The sequence below is a fragment of the Taudactylus pleione genome, unplaced genomic scaffold, assembly GCF_031769625.1.
Source record: "Taudactylus pleione unplaced genomic scaffold, aTauple2 ptg000130l, whole genome shotgun sequence".
Lineage (NCBI taxonomy): Eukaryota > Metazoa > Chordata > Amphibia > Anura > Myobatrachidae > Taudactylus > Taudactylus pleione.
This window is the reverse complement of record NW_028284532.1, coordinates 1,209,042-1,227,672: the sequence shown is the minus strand read 5'-3', so window position 1 is coordinate 1,227,672 and position 18,631 is coordinate 1,209,042. Positions and strand designations below refer to the sequence as shown.

General features: G+C 48.2%; 1 protein-coding gene across 1 annotated transcript in view; it reads left to right on the top strand.

The window, feature by feature from the left end:
• Positions 1-18,631, top strand: part of PA2G4 (proliferation-associated 2G4) — a 55,003-nt gene that overhangs the window by 14,841 nt on the left and 21,531 nt on the right. The window contains exons 4-5 of the mRNA XM_088473058.1: positions 5,069-5,138; positions 5,669-5,761. Of these exons, the coding sequence (XP_088329184.1) occupies positions 5,069-5,138; positions 5,669-5,761 (163 nt within the window). The remainder of the gene's footprint in view (positions 1-5,068; positions 5,139-5,668; positions 5,762-18,631) is intronic.

Genomic DNA, 18,631 nt, shown 5'->3' with positions numbered 1-18,631 from the left:
GTCAGTCTGGCACAAGCCAACTCTTCCCCGGCAGGCATTCGATTTCCTGGGGCAGTTTTTACCAGTAACACTTTGTTCTGGAGACACGACTCCAAGGAAGCCTTGGGACTCACGTAGTCTGCGTCTCTCACTCTCTCACTCACACATACACACGGCTGCATTTCAAAGACTATTGAGGGAAGTCTGCAGACAGCTGGGGTGCTTGGCATCATTTGCTATGGTTCCATCTTGGACCTTGGCAGTCCACCTCTAGGGAGCTGGGTATTGTTTATGGACTTAGCTCTTCCCTGGGAAGCAGCGACATTGGGCATTCTACGTGTTTCTGGGGGGCATGTTTTTGCTTCATTTCCGCTGCAGGAACAGACACCAGCATTCTATCTCCTTGGTGATGACGCAAAGGTATGCAACAGGGTAGGCACACCAGGAGGTGTAAAGCAAATGATTGATGATCTAGGTAGACTAGAGGAATGGTCAAGAACGTGGTAACTATCTTTTAATGCCAAAAAATGCAAGATCATGTACTTGGGTCTCAAAAATCCAAAGGCTAAATAAAGAATTAATGGCACTATACTGGAAACTACTGCAGAGAAAAGGGATCTAGGAGTTACTATTTCAGGTGACTTAAAGGCAAGCAAACATTGTAACAAAGCAATGAGGAAGGAAAGTCAGATGCTTGGTTGCATAGGAAGAGGAATCTGTAGCAGAAAGAGAAGTGATAATACCACTGTATAGGTCATTAGTACATCCTCATCTCGAATACGGTGTTCAGTTCTGGAGGCCATATCTCCAGAAGTATATTAATACATTAGAGACTGTACAAAGAAGAGCAACAAAAATGGTGCAAGGTCTACACCACAAAACTTACCAGGAATGACTAAAAGATCTTAATATGTATAATTTGGAGCAGAGAACGGAAAGGGGGGACATGATAGAAACATTCAAATATATAAAGTGTTTTAACAAGATAAAGGAAGGAGACATTCTTCAAAGAAAGAAGTATTCGAACAAGAGGGCATGTTCTGAAACTGGAGGGTGGTAGGTTCAGGGGACATTTGAGGAAAAATTACTTCACAGAAAGGGTAATGGACAAGTGGAATAGCCTCCCATCAGAGGTGGTATAGGCTAAGACAGTAGAGCAATTTAAACATGCATGGGATAGACATAAGGATATCCTTCAGAAGAAGTAAGGATCAATAAGGGTTGAGGTAACAATATGTTTTAAAATGGGGCAGACTAGATGGGCCAAGTGGTTCTTATCTGCCGTCAAATTGTTTCCTAGCTCGACTGCTGCACGGCTCATTGCGACGGATCTTGTTTCTTCGTGACTTAAGCTCCAGGGGGTGGGTAGTTTACTCGCTTGAACTCTCCCCGATCAGGACTCCACAGCAAGGAGGCCAACAAACCCTCGCTAGCTGTCTGGAACATGTATTTTCATGTTCCGTTTCGGAACCTGAAAATACATGGGAAACATGGTCAATTACCCACTGAGTCATTTCTGAGGCGCCTCAGTGGGAAATTGACCACGTTTCCCTGGCTATTCCGGGCCCTACCATTCGGTGGCGCCTTGTCTCCATGTGTATGCAACACAATGGGGTCACAATTCGGCCCTATTTGAAGGTTTGATTTCGAGAAGGCTACTTGGGCTTCACAGTTACGGAACTTCCTAGGTTGCTTGTTTCAAGTACTTTCAGATCAGTACTATATCCTGACTTTTTTGCAAGGTCTCCCTTGCTTCCTCATCTGCGTATTCAGTTCTGGGGGTGGTTTCCGATGCCTATTTCCAGCTGGGTTTTTATCGAGACAGTCAACGGACCCACTCAACCTTGGCCAACGGTTTAGTCGGTGCCTCGTCCATCGACTATGTTGAACATTCGGTTGTTGGGCGTGATGGTCTCTACTTAGGGACCATTCTGTGGATCAGCTTCTACTTGCAAGTGTCCCAGGGGCTAATTCTCCAAACTGGAAAAGGTTACTCCACATCCCTCTCGTCTCCATTCTCGTTCTGTCCGACAGCACTTGTCACTCTCCATTGGTGGGGGTTCTTCCGTTCTTCTCCAGGGCCAATCCTTGCTCTTTCGGGATTGACTTTGTGACCACGGCTGCAAGTCTCCTGGGCTGAGGTGCCATGACATTGCTTTTCGGCTTCGGGCCCTTGGATCACTATCCACAACGGCTCGGCTGTTCAATGGACTCTACCAGCCATCATTTGGGCTTCTTTGGGGGCCCTGTTCGTTCTCACCGACTGGCCGGTCGGACACACAACCCGGCGAGGGCATAGGTACGTCTTCTGGCAGGCACAAGAGCAGGACACCAATGCCAAAATCTTTCCGGGGCGGAGATCTTTGTAACGTCTCTCAGCGGTGGTCGTACCGCTAGGGGGAAATTGGACAGTGGACTTCCTCAGCAGAACCACGTTTCTCCCAGGGCAGCGGGCTATCTCTTCAGTGGTCTTCCTACCGTTCGGGTGTGAGGCCTTCAGCATGGGAATATCAGGGCATCCCTGCATGTTTGTAAGGCTTCACAGTTTGGTATGGGATCCGGGTATACGCTGCCTTCCGCATGTGATTTGCCTTGCCTGTTCTGTGGAATTTTTCATCCATAGCATCTCTTTCCGCGGGGCATTGGGGCTTCCTGGGTGACGGTAATCCTAGTGGCTCCAGGCTTCCTACGCTAGTCATGGTACGCAGACATTCTCCCAAGGTCATTGGGTCTGGGCTGGCGTCTTTCACTTCGTCCGGTTGTGCTGCAACTTGGCCCATTTCTACAAGGGCACTTTTCTTGGTCGGTTTTCATGACGGGACTTCTGTGACTGAGAATGAGAAAGCTGCACGTGTTTTGTTTGTTTTTTTTGCTCTTGGGGTCTGTACTAGGCTGCGAGCCCAGGCTCTGTTTCAATCTCTTGCTTACATCTTGGTTAGGAAACTCCACCTGGCTCTTCCGTAAGTCCAAACCGCTTTTTCAAGGTAGGTGGTATGCTGCGTTTTTTTTTTTGTTTTTTTTTAACCGCCGTTCAACCAAAGGTGGAGTCGTGGAATCTTACTCTATCCTTTGGCTCTCGCCCAGGCTCCATTGCCGTCGTGGCATTCAAGGGATCGTCTGTTGCTTTGAAGCTGGTCTTCCTTAGGGCTTTTGCCTTCCCTCGGCAGAGTTCCGTGTTTAGGGTTGGCAAGTTGCCTTTTGTCTTCCATGACGATTGTGCGGTTGTCTCATACAGGTTTTATGTTCCAGCCGACACTTGTTTTGGCCTTGTACTTACAGGATATTGTCATTCCGGTTCTTCCTCCTTCGGCGGATTTCGGGGACCGGGAAGATCTGGCTCTGCTAGTTGTGTCAAGCTCTGCAGGTTTCCTTGGGTATGTATTCTTGGGATGCCGTTCTTTGCGGGGTCTTTATGACGTGCATGAACATGGTTGGCTGTCTACTCATCAGACGCTTGTGCGTTGGATGTGCTCGGTCAGCACTCAAGCCTATTCTGGTGCTGGGCATCCGCCAAAAAGACCGTCACCGCCTTCCGCAAGGGCGGCGGCAACCTTTTGGGCAGCACAATGCGGGAATTCAGCTGCATCGGTCCGTACTGCATCTCTTGGGTTCCCTGTCCGCACTTTTGCTAATTTTCAGGTTTTTGTCTCCGGTGGCACCCACTTTGGGCGTACAGCTCTCCGGTCAGGCAGCGTTCCCACCCCTGGAGGGCAGCATTTGACTGTCCCATGGTCCAGTGTTCCCCAGCCTTGCTGCAAGAGAAAGTAGGAATTGTGTTCAACTTACCGTTGAGTCTCTTTCTCTTAAGCAGGCGGGATAATAACTTTGACCCCCCCCCCCCCATGCACAGTTGTGCAAGGTTTTGGTTCTTGACCATATTTTTTCCCCATTGGTTGGTTTGTTCTAAACGTTTCATGGGGTTCCTGCTACTCCTCTCCAGATATATAGATATATATATATAGATATATCTATATCTATCTCTATCTCTATATATATGAATTGTGGGATTACAGGGGGGAGGGGCTTAGGGTTTAAAGCTACAGTATCATTAAGTGCCAGCTCCAGCCCCAACCTACAATCCCATGGTCCAGTGTTCCCCAGCCTGCTTAAGAGAAAAGGATTCTACGGTAATTTGACCAAAAATCCTATTTATTTTTTATATATTTATTAGGCCCTAATCACAAGCGTTCTCCCTGCTTGCATGGATTGCAGGTTTTGGAGCAAGGTCTGTTCTGGACCAATTGAGGCTGCCCGTGGACATGTAGGATGCGTTCTTGCATGTTCCAATCCTGGAAGGGACCACACTGCCCCATTGCAATTTCCATTTCATGTCATCTTCTTTTTAATTTACAGGGTTTACTATGAAAACCTCCGCATAGAATCCTGTTTGTTTCTATTTTGCAAAGTTTGGATTATTGCCACGGAAATAGCCAGAAAGTTTTTAGTTTTTTTTTTTGGCATTTTGTTTTCTTTAAAAAAAAAAAAAAAAAAAAAGACTACACCTTTACTTAGTTCACTATCTTGCGTTTTAAAGAAAAATGCTTTTGACCATTTTGGTCAATTTTTATTGCCTGTTAGAAGGAGCAAAACAAATAATAATTTTCTGAACATGCAAAGACAACATGGTGTAGCTTGTGTGAGTGATATTTTGTGACGAGGGGAAATGTATTACAATTATGCTTGTGATAAAATCCTCAGCAGTGAAATGGTTAAGACCACTTGTTTATAAAACCTAGGAGTCTTCTTCCTACCTCCAGCCTCCGTATGCCAGCTCCATGTAAACCCCCTGTTCTCTCACACTTCTATTACCGCATTAGGTAGTTCTTATGAGCATGGCCTTCCTTCCTGCTGGTCTTGTTTGGTCATTTTCCCCCTCACCCTTGCTGTATTGCCTTGTCCATGCTTTTTTTACTGGATTTGTTATGTAAATTGCTTTATTAGTCATATGCACAGCTGTCTACTTACTGAATGCCCGCTACTAAGCCTGTTATTCCTTGGTTATATGCTCTCCTTCCCTACTGTCCGGTGCTGTGTGTTTTTGTGGTGTATTATAAATAATCATGTTTAATGCCTGATTTTTGCATTGCAGTGACCTAGGAGTCCATGTGGATGGTTTCATTGCTAATGTGGCGCACAGCTTTGTCGTTGGTGCATCTAAGGTAATAATTATTGATGACGTACATAACATTTAAACGGAAAGTATAGTCATTGAATGTTTTTATTACGTAAGCTTGTGTCTGCCATCAAGCTTGTCACAGACCACAAGAGCACATGGAACATCTATATTAAAACAAAAATGTTAGATTTACTGTCGGAACACTTGTATAATTTCTTCAAACCCCCTATGTGCGGGCAGAAGCTGAGCTCTCATGTCCTCGGGCAGGATGAAGTGTTCAGCTTCCAGGACTGGCCGCTGATTTCTTCTGAAAGTGCACACGAGAACTGTAGCTCTTACAGATAGCTAATTTATGTAACACTTATGTTATTATTGTGGGAAGTATCACACACAGACGGGGATTTTTATTTTTTCTTCTAGCTTTTGTCAAGAATGAGGTGTGCTAATAATTGGATGTTGCAGTTAGACTTTTAGCTGTGTATTAAGGATAGTTTAGATTTTCTTTATCCAAAACTGTGACTAATCCATTTAAAAATAAAAAATGACTAAATATTTTCCGTTTCTTTGTTTCAGGAGACTCCAGTGACTGGTCGTAAAGCAGATGTGATCAAGGCTGCGCACCTGTGTGCGGAGGCGGCTCTGCGTTTGGTGAAACCAGGAAACCAGGTGAGGGCAGGGTCGTCGCTAACCATGGGGTGTTCGATGCCTCTGCAATTTATAATCTATTTATGTGCAGAGAAGTCATACTGCAATCCCGTGATGACAGCCTGTTATTTAGCATACCGTTTTATTTATTGTTTCTTGGTTTAGTGGATTGTATGACATGTTTAACTAATGCATGCAGAGGGATAATTACTACACACCTTGCACTGATTCAGAGCTCTAGGATCTCTAGTGCAGATGACTTAAAAGCAATGATCTTGGTTCACTGTCCATATACTGTAGGTATACCCTTGGCAGAGCTGAATGTAATGATCTTTATTGCTGGCTACATTATAAATTTCCACAACAGCCAATTTACATCCATCAGTTGAAAAATGTATAAAAGATCTCCCTGAAAATGCTTCCCAATACTCGTTGCTTGGGGATTTCTGTACTCCTTTTATACCAACATGCTTGAGGCCAGGATCTTTTCTTTGAACATATTTAATTTTCCTCTTCAGGGTCCATAGGCTCCACAGGGAGACCTTGGGGTATAGCTGGATCTGGATCCCAGGCACCATGCAGATAAAAGCTTTGCTTCCAGGATGCACTGGTCCATCCTCAGTATACCCCGCCTCCGAGCCAGAGGCACCTCAGTTTAAGTTGGTGCCCGGCTGAAGTCGGGTCACTGTTTACGCAGAGGGGCTGATTAGCAGCCCCAAAGCTGGTTTTATTTTATGATTTCATCGTTTTTGATCTTCAGAGCGGGCAGCAGCAGACTGCCCATAGGACGTCTGCGTTGCCGCTCCATCACCCCACCAGCGCCGCAACGCCAGTACAGATCTGGGGACCCAGGGGTCTGTGCTAGCCGGGCTTTGCGGGACATCCTGGACTGCTGCCGGACGTACAGGGACAGGTAAGAGCGGATCACAGCTTGCGGTGATCTGCGCATTAGTAGCCCAAACCTTTGGGGACAGACCGGAGGCGCTGGCTGTGGTGGCAGGCACACAATACCCTGCGCTCCACTAGACCACCATGGACTTGTAGTTGGTGCGGGAGCCAGCGTCCCGGTGGTTATTTGCCGGCCAGGGGAGGCAGTCTTCCCTGTTTAGCGGCTCCTCCCCTCAACTCGGTGTGCTTTTCCGCTAAGGTCTGGCTTTGCTGAGCTGCTTCCGCCTGCTGCCACGCCCCCTTTGAGGTGTCCGACAGCCATTTTCTCTGGTTGATTGCTGATCTGAGGACAGCGCGTGATCCAGTCCCCCTGTATACTTCTGCCTTGGGTTAGTGTATACAGCGCTATAGGCTTCCCAGACACTGAATCTGGGCGGTTGATTATAGTGCCAATTTGAAAATAGTCTAATTTGGTGAAGTGAAATGAGAAATATATATAAAAAATAATCTTTATAAATAAAATTCTGAAAATTGGCATGTGCATATGTATTCACCCCCTTTGCTATGAAGCCCCTCAAAAGTTCTGGTGCAACCAATTACCTTCAGAAGTCACATAATTAGATTTCACACAGGTGGACTTAACTTACTAAGTGTCACATGATCTGTCAGTATAAACACACCTGTTCTGAAAGGCCCCAGAGGCTGCACCACCACTAAGCAAGAGGCATCACACCATGAAGACCAAGGAGCTCTCCAAACAAGTCGGGGACAAAGTTGTTGAAGTACAATTCTGGGTTGGGTTATAAAAAAATAAAATAAAAAAATATATATATAATATTCTCCAAATCTTTGATGATCCCCTGGAACACCATCAAATCCATCATCATCAAATAGAAAGAACATGGTACCACAACAAACCTGCCAAGAGAGGGACGCCCACCAAAACTCAGACTGGGCAAGGAGGGCATGAATCAGAGAGGCAGCACAGAGACGAGAGGTAACTCTGAAGGAGCCGCAGAGTTCCACAGCAGAGACTGGTGTATCAGCATGTGACCACAATAAGCCGTACACTCCATAGAGCTGGACTATATGGAATAGTGGGCAGAAAAAAGCCATTACTTAATGATAAAAATAAGAAGATGCGATTTGAGTTTGCCAATAGGCATGTGGGCTACTCCCCAAATGTATGGAGGAAGGTTCTCTGGTCAGTTGAGAATAAATTGAACTTTTCGGCCGCCAAGAAAAACGACGTCTGGCGCAAACCCAACACATCCCATCACCCCAAGAACACCATCCCCACAGTGAAACATGGTGGTGGCAGCATCATGCTGTGGGGATGTTTTTCATCAGCAGGGACTGGGAAACTGATTCGAGTCGAGGGAAAGGTGAATGGTGCTAAATACAGGGATATTCTTGAGCAAAACCTGTTTCAGTCTGCCTGTGATTTGAGACTGGGACAGAGGTTCACGTTCCAGCAGGACAATGACCCAAAGCATACTGCTAAAGCAACACTCGAGTGGTTTAAGGGGAAACATTTAAATGTGTTGGAATGGCCTAGCCCAGATCTCAATCCAATTGAGAATCTGTGGTCAGACTTGAAGATTTCTGTTCACAAGCGGAAACCATCCAACATGAAGGAGCTGGAGCAGTTTTGTCTTGAGGAATGGGCAAAAATCCCAGGGGCAAGATGTGGCAAGCTCATAGAGACTTGTCCAAAGCGACTTGCAGTTGTGATTGCCGCAAAAGGTGGCTCGACAAAGTACTGACTTTAGGGGGGTGAATAGTTAGTTATGGACGCTGAAGTTTTCTGTTATGTTGTCCTGAATGTTTGATTCACAATATAAAAAAAACACAACTTCACAACTGTAGGCATGTTCTGTGCATGAAATGATGCACACCTTCAAACAATCCATTTTAATTCCAGGTTGTGAGACAACAAAACATGAAAAATGCAAAGGGGGGGTGGTGAATACTTTTGCAAGGCACTGTATGGAATCAGCACTGCATTGTATGTGACTTATGCTAGCGCTGACTGTCTTTTTTTTTTTTTTTTTTCTGATCTGTCAGTTATATGTATCCTTTTCCATTACTACCAGCCTTAACAGGTGTAATTAGGGTGGTTCTTTGACCTCATATATAGGTTCAAGTATTTGTGAGGTCTGTCGCATACGGTTGTGTGCTGCATACAATGTGATTGCCCAGTATAGCGCTTCCTGATTTTCCAATACGTAAATATAGTCAGACATGTCTGACAAGGAGGTTGAGCACAATGCTGCACCCACTCTGCTCTCCTGCAGGCTCTGTACTGCAGAGGTGAGTAAGGAGGATTTAACTCAGGATGGATTGTGTGAGGCACTATCAGTTGCCTGGCACCTCAAACCCCCCCAACAACGAGTCAGGATCCCCCTTGGGCATTTTTTTCCTCAGGTCCTGGCCTCTATTGCGGGTCGCCTGGTGGCCTCGGCTGTTTTGCCCTCCATATGGGGTTACCTCAACAAACCATCCTTCTCAAAGTATCCCGCATTGTGTACAGTCTATTCCTGTACTACAGTCTGTCTCTTCATAACAGAGGTTACCTCAATATATGCAATCCCCTTCGGTACCACAACAGTCTGTCATTCCCTTCCAGGGACTTAACGCAAGCTGTACAACCACCCTGGGTGGATGTTTCTCTAGTTCAATTCAGAGTTCGGCAGCTTTATCTATGCCCTTTCAGACAATGTTGCGAACTGAAAGACCTAAGAAGGCATCTAATTGCACCGTATTGTCGTACAGTCTACACAACTATCAGACACAGACGTGTCATTGGATGATGCGTCTGATTCTGATTCCCCTTCACAGGAGGTGGAGCCTAAATCAAATATTAATGTTCCAGGTTTGGTGCGGGCGGTTCGATCCATATTGGATATAGAGGATGACGTTCCTGCCCCTTAATCCAAATACCCTCAGTTTAAACATGTTAAGGTGTCTTTGGCAGTTTTTCCTCTCTGTCTAGCTGGTAGACCATATGGCGGAGGCTTGGCAAGCACCTGGTAAAAGGTATCAGCCGCAAAAGCGTTTGGCCTCATGTTATCCATTCCATGAGAGGCACTGTTAGAATTGGGAATCGCCTCCTGCGGTGGATTCTCATGTTACTCGCTTAATAAAAAGTGCCACACTACCCATGCCTGCCATTTCTTCCTTGAAGGATTCCACGGATAGGAATGTAGAAACGTGCCTGAAATTTATTTACTCTATCTCAGGAGCAGTTGCCCGTCCGTCCATGGGTTTCTAAGGCAATAGAAGGTTGGGCAAATGTCCTGGAGGACACTTTACCTGAGGAGGCTCCTGAAACTCAGAGGTCTTTGGTGGGCCACATTAGAGATGCAGCTGCTTATATTGGTGAGGCTTCTTTGGATGCCAGTCTGCTGACCTCTAGAGTCTCTGCCGCGGCTGTCTGCTCGCCGCTCCCTGTGGTTACGCTCCTGGGGGGGGCGGATGCTGATTCTAAAAAGGGCCTGGAGGCCTTGTCCTACAATGGGGAGATATTATTTGGCCCGGACTTGGACAAAATCTAAATCTGCATTTCTGCCATCAGCATCTGCACCTGCCTAGGCTAGAACCTCTTCCTTTTCATCCGCAGGAAAAACCCAAAGGACAGCGACCAAATCTACCACCAAGCCTAAGAAACATGCTTGGAACGCAAAACGCCCTGCTTCCAAGTCTGAGGATAAACCCTCAGCCTGATGAGTTCGGCCTCCTACTCTGGATGGGTAAAAAGTGGTCTCAGGGGTACACTCTCATTTCGGCAAAGACCTCCCCACTAATTTTTCTGCACAAGCCCTCCTTCCAACAAGAACAAGGCCTTGCAGATCCAGGAAGCCATAGAGTCCTTGGTGAAAGCAGGGGGGTAATTGTGCCAGTTCCAATATCTCAACGTGGGACTGGTTGTTCTACTCTGTTTCTGGTTCAGATGCCAAATGGGTCTCATTGGCCTATCCTCAAATTTCTGAACAAGTTCCTCAGAGTGCCCAAGTTCAGGATGGAAACTTTACGTTCTATCATAATGGCTATGGAACCTGGGGATATAATCGTGATGCTTGCCTGCATATCCCCAAAATGTCCTCACAAGCGTTATCTACGGTTTGCAATTCTGCACCAACACTTCCAGTTTCGAGCACTACCCTTTGGCCAATCCACAGGTTTTTACGAAAGTTATGGCAGTCCATCTGTGGAGTCGGGGTATACGACTCCTGCCATACCTGAATGACCACCTCTTGCTGGCGGGTTCTCATGAGGTGCTTGCAACACCACCTACACCTGACAATCGCTTGTCTACAAGCGCACGGGTGGCTTATCAATTGGAAAAAATCCTCCCTAATTACCTCAAAAGATGGTTCATTGGGAAGCTTTTCCGGATTCTCAGCATTAGAGAATCTTCCTAAATCCAGAAAAGATCTCCTCGCTGCAACTTCAAGTGCGCAGTTTCCTCCGCAGTCGAGTGTCAGTACACTCGGTGATGCAGGTTCTAGGGTCCATGGTGTCCACATTCGACATGGTGGAATATGCTCCGTTTCATTCAAGGCCTCTGCAGGGGCTGATCCTCTCCAAATGGAACGGATTAGCCCACCGGATCAAGGCTCAGACGATGGTGCTCTCTGGATGTGCGCCTGTCTGTCTCGGTGTCTCCTGACATCTCATGTCACAAACGGTCGCCCCCTTATAGGTCCCGGACTGGGTTCTCACGACGGATGGCAGTCTCCGGGGCTGGGTCGCAGTGACCGGTCCGCACTCATTTCAGGGCTGTTGGACAGCAGTCGAAGCAGCTCTACCCATCAACATATTGGAGCTTCGGGCCGTGTACAGGGTCCTCAAGATGGCAAATCACATTCTTCACGGAAAATCTGTGCAGATTCAGACAACGCCACTACAGTGGCTTACATCAACCATCAAGGAGGCACTCGAAGTCTGGCAGCAATGACAGAAGTGTCAAGCATTCTGATGTGAGAGGAGTGCCACCTCCCGGCATTTTCGGCAGTGTTCATTCCAAGAGTTCTCAATTGGGGAGCGGACTTCCTCCGCCATTACGACGTGCATCCCGGGGAATGGTCTCTTCACCAAGAGGTGTTTCAACTCCTAGTGGACAAATGGGTCCTCCCAAAGGTGGACCTCATGGCCTCCCGACACAATCATAAGTTACCAGTGTACGTGTACAGAACAAGGGATGCCGAAGCAAGCTTGGTGGACGCTCTGTCAGTAAAGTGGGTCTTCCAGTTTGCATACCTCTCTCCTCCAATATCCCTGGTTCTTCGGAAGTTCAGTCAGGACAGAGGCACAGTTCTGCTGGTGGCTCCGGCTTGGCCCAGACGCAATTGGTACTCTGAGCTCCAGAGTCTATCCACCGAAACTCCGTTCCTGCTACCTTAACATCTGGACCTATTGTCTCAGGGTCCTTGCGTTTACCCGGACCTGGATCGTCTGTCTTTGATGGCGTGGCTCTTAAGACATCCATCCTAAGGTCCAACAGATTCTCTAGCTCAGTCATCGGCACGATGCACCGAGCACGTAAGGCTGCTTCGGCCAGAATATACCACAGGGTGTGGCATGCATATTTCCAGTGATGTCGTTCTCGGGATTACGACCCTGAGGTGTTTCGTGTTTCCAGGATTCTGGCATTCCTTCAAGCAGGATTGGACCTCTGCCTTCGCTTGTCTTCATTGAAAGTATGTCTGTCTCTGAACTGTCAGTGTGGTTCCAACGAAGGATAGCTCCGCTCCCAGATATCCACACCTTTCTACAGGGCATTCTCCGATTCAAGTAGATAAATTGAATGTGGTGCAACCTTGGGCGCCAAAAAAACACCAATCAGCAGCAAATCAATGATATGGTTATATCCATTAATAACCTAGCAAGAACGATATAAACATTTAAGTAATCATTGACTTGCGCTAGTGTAATGAATATTCACACAAAAGGTACTTCCCTTCATAATCTGTTTTCCTATCATAGGTCTTCCATATTCACTCCAGATGTGTATTCCATATAAAACATAAAGCATAAGAAAGAACCATAGTGTAATATCATTAACACATTTATTGATTCTCAAATATTAAAATTTAGGGTAACTGCATCCACACAACGATGCTACAATACATAAAAAATCCAAAAAAGGATCAGATGATATGGTGGGGAATTACCAGATATTCCGATATGGTGGGGAATTACCAGATATTCCTCCTCCAAAAGGGCCTGTAGTTGGTAAAACGGTTGCAGGTGTCCGGAAACCTTAGAGGACACACCTTAGCCGAGGAATTCTTGGATCCTTCACCCAGGTCTACAACCAGTCACTGTCACCAACGCGTTTCGGGAGTTATGCCTCTCTTCCTCAAGGTAATGTGACTGTTTTGCTAAGTGTTGATTCTTATACCCTGACTGGGAACTATTTCTGGGTCACAGGGTCCAACACAATCATTTGTAAAAACACTTTTTCTACATCATGAAGCATCTTCTCTATATTTCTATAAATACTTCTACATTTCATTTAATCTATATAAAGCACCACTTAAAAAGAAGACCTTTGAACATTTTCGCCGCACCAGAAGTGCCCTTCCGGCTACTTCCGGTTGGTGTTCATCCTCACAGCTTCCCCGGGCACATGGGATCATTCACTATTAGGTCCCACCATGATCTTTGTTCCTGGTATGGCTTCTAAATAGGCTGCTCCTTCCTGTTATTGGCGCGCCTCCTGGAACGCAGTCACTTCCGACTTCAGTGATTCCCGGAAGTGCGTCATCACTCCTTCCGGTCATATTATCCACTGTAGTCTGCCAGTCATCGCTCTTTCTTAGTCCCTTACTCTATGATTCGAGAAAAAGGGAATGAAATAGGCACTTTACACTAATATTTTTAACACAGCTATCGTAACTGGAATGTATAGCCTCCATTCTAAAGGTCAACATATTATAAATACCACTTCTAAAAAAGTATACATTATATGTTTTGATAAAAAAGCCAGATATTAACTTGTAGTTTTACTATTAGATTATTATAACACTTAAGGGAAAAGCAATCAAATGTATAATAAATAATGCACCTAAAACAAAGAAAATGATATATAATTCATAGATACATTAAAACTGTGTTAAAACTTTATGCAAATTAATCCAAATCTATAAAAACCATTTCAATTCAAAGTCTAGATTTAGGCCTCTAGGAGCTTGCGTTTTTAACTTATAAATCCAATTAATTTCTTTTTTAGCTAGACTAGTTTCTAGGTCTCTATATTTCCACGTGTTTCTTACGTTTTCTATGGCCATGAAACACAAGATACCCTTAGTGGGAACAATTATGCACCTCTTTGCCTCTAGGCCTCTCTGGATGTGGTCCATGCTCTCCAGATTTATGTGGACCGGACCAGTTCCCTTCGGAAATCAGACTCATTGTTTATTGGATGGCCATCCTTTCTTGTGAAATCCATAGATCTCAAACATTGGCCAGATGGCTTTGTATGACTAGCTCCGAGGCTTACACACAGGCAGAGGCTTGCTTGTTCCGGCTTCTGTTACTGCTCATTCTACTCGGTCTGTGGGCCTCTAGTGGGCAGCTCGCCGTAACGCCTCGGCTGTTCAGCTTTGTAAGGCGGCCACCTGGTCTTCCATTCAGACATTTCTAAGGTTCTATGCATTTGATACCTTCGCCTCTCAGGATGCTTCCTTTGGGCGCCGGATTCTCCTCTCAGCGCAGGAGCGTCCCCACCCTTAAAAGGACTGCTTTGGGATATACCCAATGTCTCCCTGTGGAACCTATGGACCCTGAAGAAAATATTATGGTAAGAACTTGCCTTGGTTAACTTTCTTCGAAGTCCACAGGGCACCCGCCCTGACGCACCTGGCTTCATATGGGCTATGTGGCTGGTCACCGGTTTTCAGTCTCCTTCTGAGTGTGATTCTCGAGTGTTCCAGTCTTCCTTCTCTTTTAACTAACTGCATGGTGCCCGGGATCCAGATCCAGCTATACCCCAAGGTCTCCCTGTGAACCCTATGGACTTCAAAGAAAGAGTTAACCCAGGTAAGTTATTACCATAACACACTCATTTCTACTTCAGGGTCCATAGGGGGTCCACAGGGTTGACCTTGGGGTATAGCTGGATCTGGATCCACGGGCACCACGCAGTTAAAGCTTTGCTGCTCCCAGGATGCACTTGGGTCCGTCCTCCTCTATACCCCGCCCCGGCCACAGGCACCTCAGTTTTAGTTGGTGCCCGGCCGGAGTCGGGTCACCCTGTCGCAGTGGGGCTGCAGGAGCAGCCCCTAAGCTTTATTTTAAAAGAGAAATTTTTTATTTTTTTCTACTTTTTTTACACTGTTAGAGCGGCAGCATCAGACTGTCCTTTAGGACGTCCACGCTGCCGCTCCTTCTCCCCGCTGGCGCCGCGACGCCAGTACAGTTCTGGGGATCGCGGCGGGACCCCAGAGCCTGTACTAGCCGGGCCTGGGGACTCCCTTGACTGCTGCCGGACGGACGGGGATCAGGTAAGCCGCGGGTCGCCGCGTGCGGCGGCCCGCGGATACTTCAATGCAGTCAGGAGCCTCCGGTCTCTGGGGACAGACCGGAGGCGCTAGCGGCGGCGGGCTCCCCCTCAATTGAGGAATACCCCGCGTGTCCGCTAGACCACCAGGGTATCAGGCTGGTAGCGGGACCGGCAACCCGGGGGTTAATTGCTAGCCAGGGGAGGCAGCCTTCCCTGTCTAGCGGCTCCTCCCCTCAGCTCAGCGCGCCTTTCAACTAGGAGTCTGGCGTCGCTGAGCTGCTCTTATCTCTCGGCCACTCCTCCTCTGAGGTCTCCGGCGGCCATCTTTACTGGCACATCGCAGACTCCCAGGCGGTATCAAGTGGACCGGTCCCCCTGTGTACCTCTCCCCTGCTAAAGGACAGTGTACACAGCGCTATAGCCCTCCCAGACACTGAATCTGGGCGGTTGATTGTAGCGGAAGGTGCAGTGAGTATAACTTTTCTGCATTGTATGTGACTATTGCTAGTGCTGCCTGTCTGTGACTTATTCTCCTTTACTGTCAGCTTATACCTATCCTTTTCCTTCTCCTACGGCCCGGCAGGTGTGTGGGGGAAGGGCGTTTTTCTGAGACCCTCACTTATATAAAACACGTATTTGTGGGGTCAGTCACATACTGTTGTGTGCTACACAGTACCATATCTGGGCTGTTGTGTCGCATACTGGTGAGTGCGCGGGTGTTAAAACCGTAATTCCTCTGGTGATACCTGTTTCTTGTGATTTACGGTATCATGTCTGATGAGGAGACTGAGCGCTCTGTGGCTCCTGTGCTATTTTCCTGCAGACGCTGTGCTGCTGGAGTTGATGGGGAGGACTTATCTCAGGATGGTCTGTGCGGGCGGTGCCAGCTGGTACCGGGCCCCTCCAACCCCCCTGTATCACAGGACCCTCCTTGGGCGATGTTTTCACAGGTGCTGGCGTCTATTGCGGACCGGTTATCGGTCCCATCAGCGGTCCCTTCTAGGGCGTTACCGCAGCCCACCATCCCCCATTCCCCGAGGGTTCCACAAATGTTGCGGTCTTCCCCCGGGGCCCAGACTGTGGGTCCTTACTCGGGACTGCCTGTGTATGTGCAGTCTTCCCCAGGGACGTGTCAGTCTGTAGTGCCTTTGCAGAGTTTTGCTCCGACGGCTCCTCCGCCTTGGGTGGATGTTCTATCCAGCTCCGTACAGAGTCTGGCGGCTTCATCCTCGGCGTTTCAGTCCATGTTGCAAGGTGATGTGCCACCAAGGGTGTCTAAACGTCCGGTTGTGAGTTCACTAGCTGCGCAGTTGTCGGACTCGGAAGTGTCCTCAGATGATGGAGAAATCCATGAGGATCCCTGACTCTGATGTCATGGGGCAGGAGGTGGAAGCTAAGTCCTCCATTAATGTTCCAGCCTTAGTTAGGGCGGTGCGGGCTATCCTACATGTTGAGGATGATGCGCCGGCTCCTAGGTCGAAATTTCCTACCTTTAAAAAGGCCAAGGTGACCTCAACTGTGTTCCCCCTGTCTGATCAATTATCGGATCATATGGCGGCCTGGCAATTACCTAGTAAGAGGTTCCATCCACAGAAGAGGTTGGCGGCGAACTATCCTTTTCCTGAAGCTCATTGCAGGAAATGGGAAACTCCGCCGGCGGTGGATTCCCACGTTACCCGCTTGATCAAAAGCGCGACGTTGCCATTGCCGTCTATCTCCTCTTTGAAGGATCCCACGGACAGGAAGGTGGAGACTTGTTTAAAGTCCATTTATTCTCTTTCCGGGGCGGTGGCTCGCCCGTCCATGGCTATCTCCTGGGTGGCTAAAGCCATTGAGGCATGGGCCAATGCCTTGGAGGATACCTTTCCTGATGAGGCTCCGGATATCCAGAGAGCGTTAGTGGGACAGATGCGGGATGCAGCTTCCTATATTGGGGAAGCGTCTTTGGATGCCAGCCTGCTCACTTCTCGGGTGTCGGCTGCAGAGGTATCTGCTCGGCGCTCCCTGTGGCTGAGGTCCTGGAGGGCTGATGCAGATTCAAAAAAGGGTCTGGAGGCCTTGCCTTTTAATGGTGATTTACTATTTGGTCCAGATTTGGACAGAATAGTGGATACTTTGGCTAAGTCCAAGTCGGCTTTTCTCCCTTCGGCCTCTGCGCCGGCTAAAGTGAGGAGCTCTGCCTTTCGGTCCTTTCGGGTTCAGGGTAAGGCCAAGGGCCAGTCCTTCCCGAGACATTCGGCTACCAAGGCCGCACCCAAGCCCAAGAAGCAGGCATGGAGTGCTCGGCGCCCTTCTTCCAAGCAGGAGGATAAGCCTGCTGCCTGATGGGACAGGCCTCTCTCTGGGGGACCCCAGAGTGGGAGGCCGACTTCTCCAATTCGCCCAGTGTTGGCACAATACCACCACGGATGCCTGGGTTCGAGAAGTAGTCTCTCAGGGGTACGCCCTGTCTTTTCGGTTCAGGCCGCCCCACCAGTTTTTCTGTACGAGTCCTTCTCTGGACAAGACCAAAGCTGGTCAGATTCAGGTAGCTATAGAATCCTTGCTACAAGCAGGGGTCATTGTTCCCGTTCCGCAATCTCAGCGCGGGACGGGGTACTATTCTACTCTGTTTCTGGTACAGAAACCCAATGGTTCTCATCGCCCTATCCTGAATTTGAAGTCTCTGAACAGATACCTCAGAGTTCCCAGGTTCAGGATGGAAACGTTACGTTCCATCATTCTGGCGATGGAACCCGGGGATTATATGGTCTCCCTCGATATCCAGGACGCCTATCTCCATGTGCCCATAGCACCGGCACATCAGCGGTATCTGAGGTTTGCTATCCTGAACCATCACTACCAATTTCGGGCGTTGCCTTTTGGCCTTTCCACGGCTCCGAGGGTGTTCACCAAGGTGATGGCGGTTATGGCTGCCCACCTTCGGGGTCAGGGTCTACGTCTGTTGCCGTACCTGGACGATCTTCTGCTGCTGGCGAGCTCCCCGGAGGTGCTTCTTCGACATCTCCACCTGACCATTGCTTGTCTTCAAGCACACGGGTGGTTGATAAACTGGAAGAAGTCCTCCCTGATTCCATCACAGCGGATGGTTCATTTGGGAGCCCTGCTGGATTCTCGTCAGCAGCGGATTTTCCTGACTCCAGAGAAGGTCTCCTCCCTGCAGCTGCGGATACACAGTTGCCTGAGCAGTTGCCGCCTGTCGGTCCATTCAGCTATGAGAGTTCTGGGGTCCATGGTGTCGACATTCGACATGGTGGAATTTGCCCAGTTCCATTCCCGGCCCCTGCAGGGGCTGATTCTATCGGAATGGAACGGGTTACCTCACCGGATCCGCTCTCAGATGCTGGTGTTGTCCGCGGAGGTTCGGCAGTCTTTGGCTTGGTGGCTTCAGACGGTGCATCTGGTCGAGGGGCGCCCCTTTTGGATCCCGGACTGGGTCCTGCTCACGACGGATGCCAGTCTTCGGGGTTGGGGGGCAGTGACCGGCTCATTAT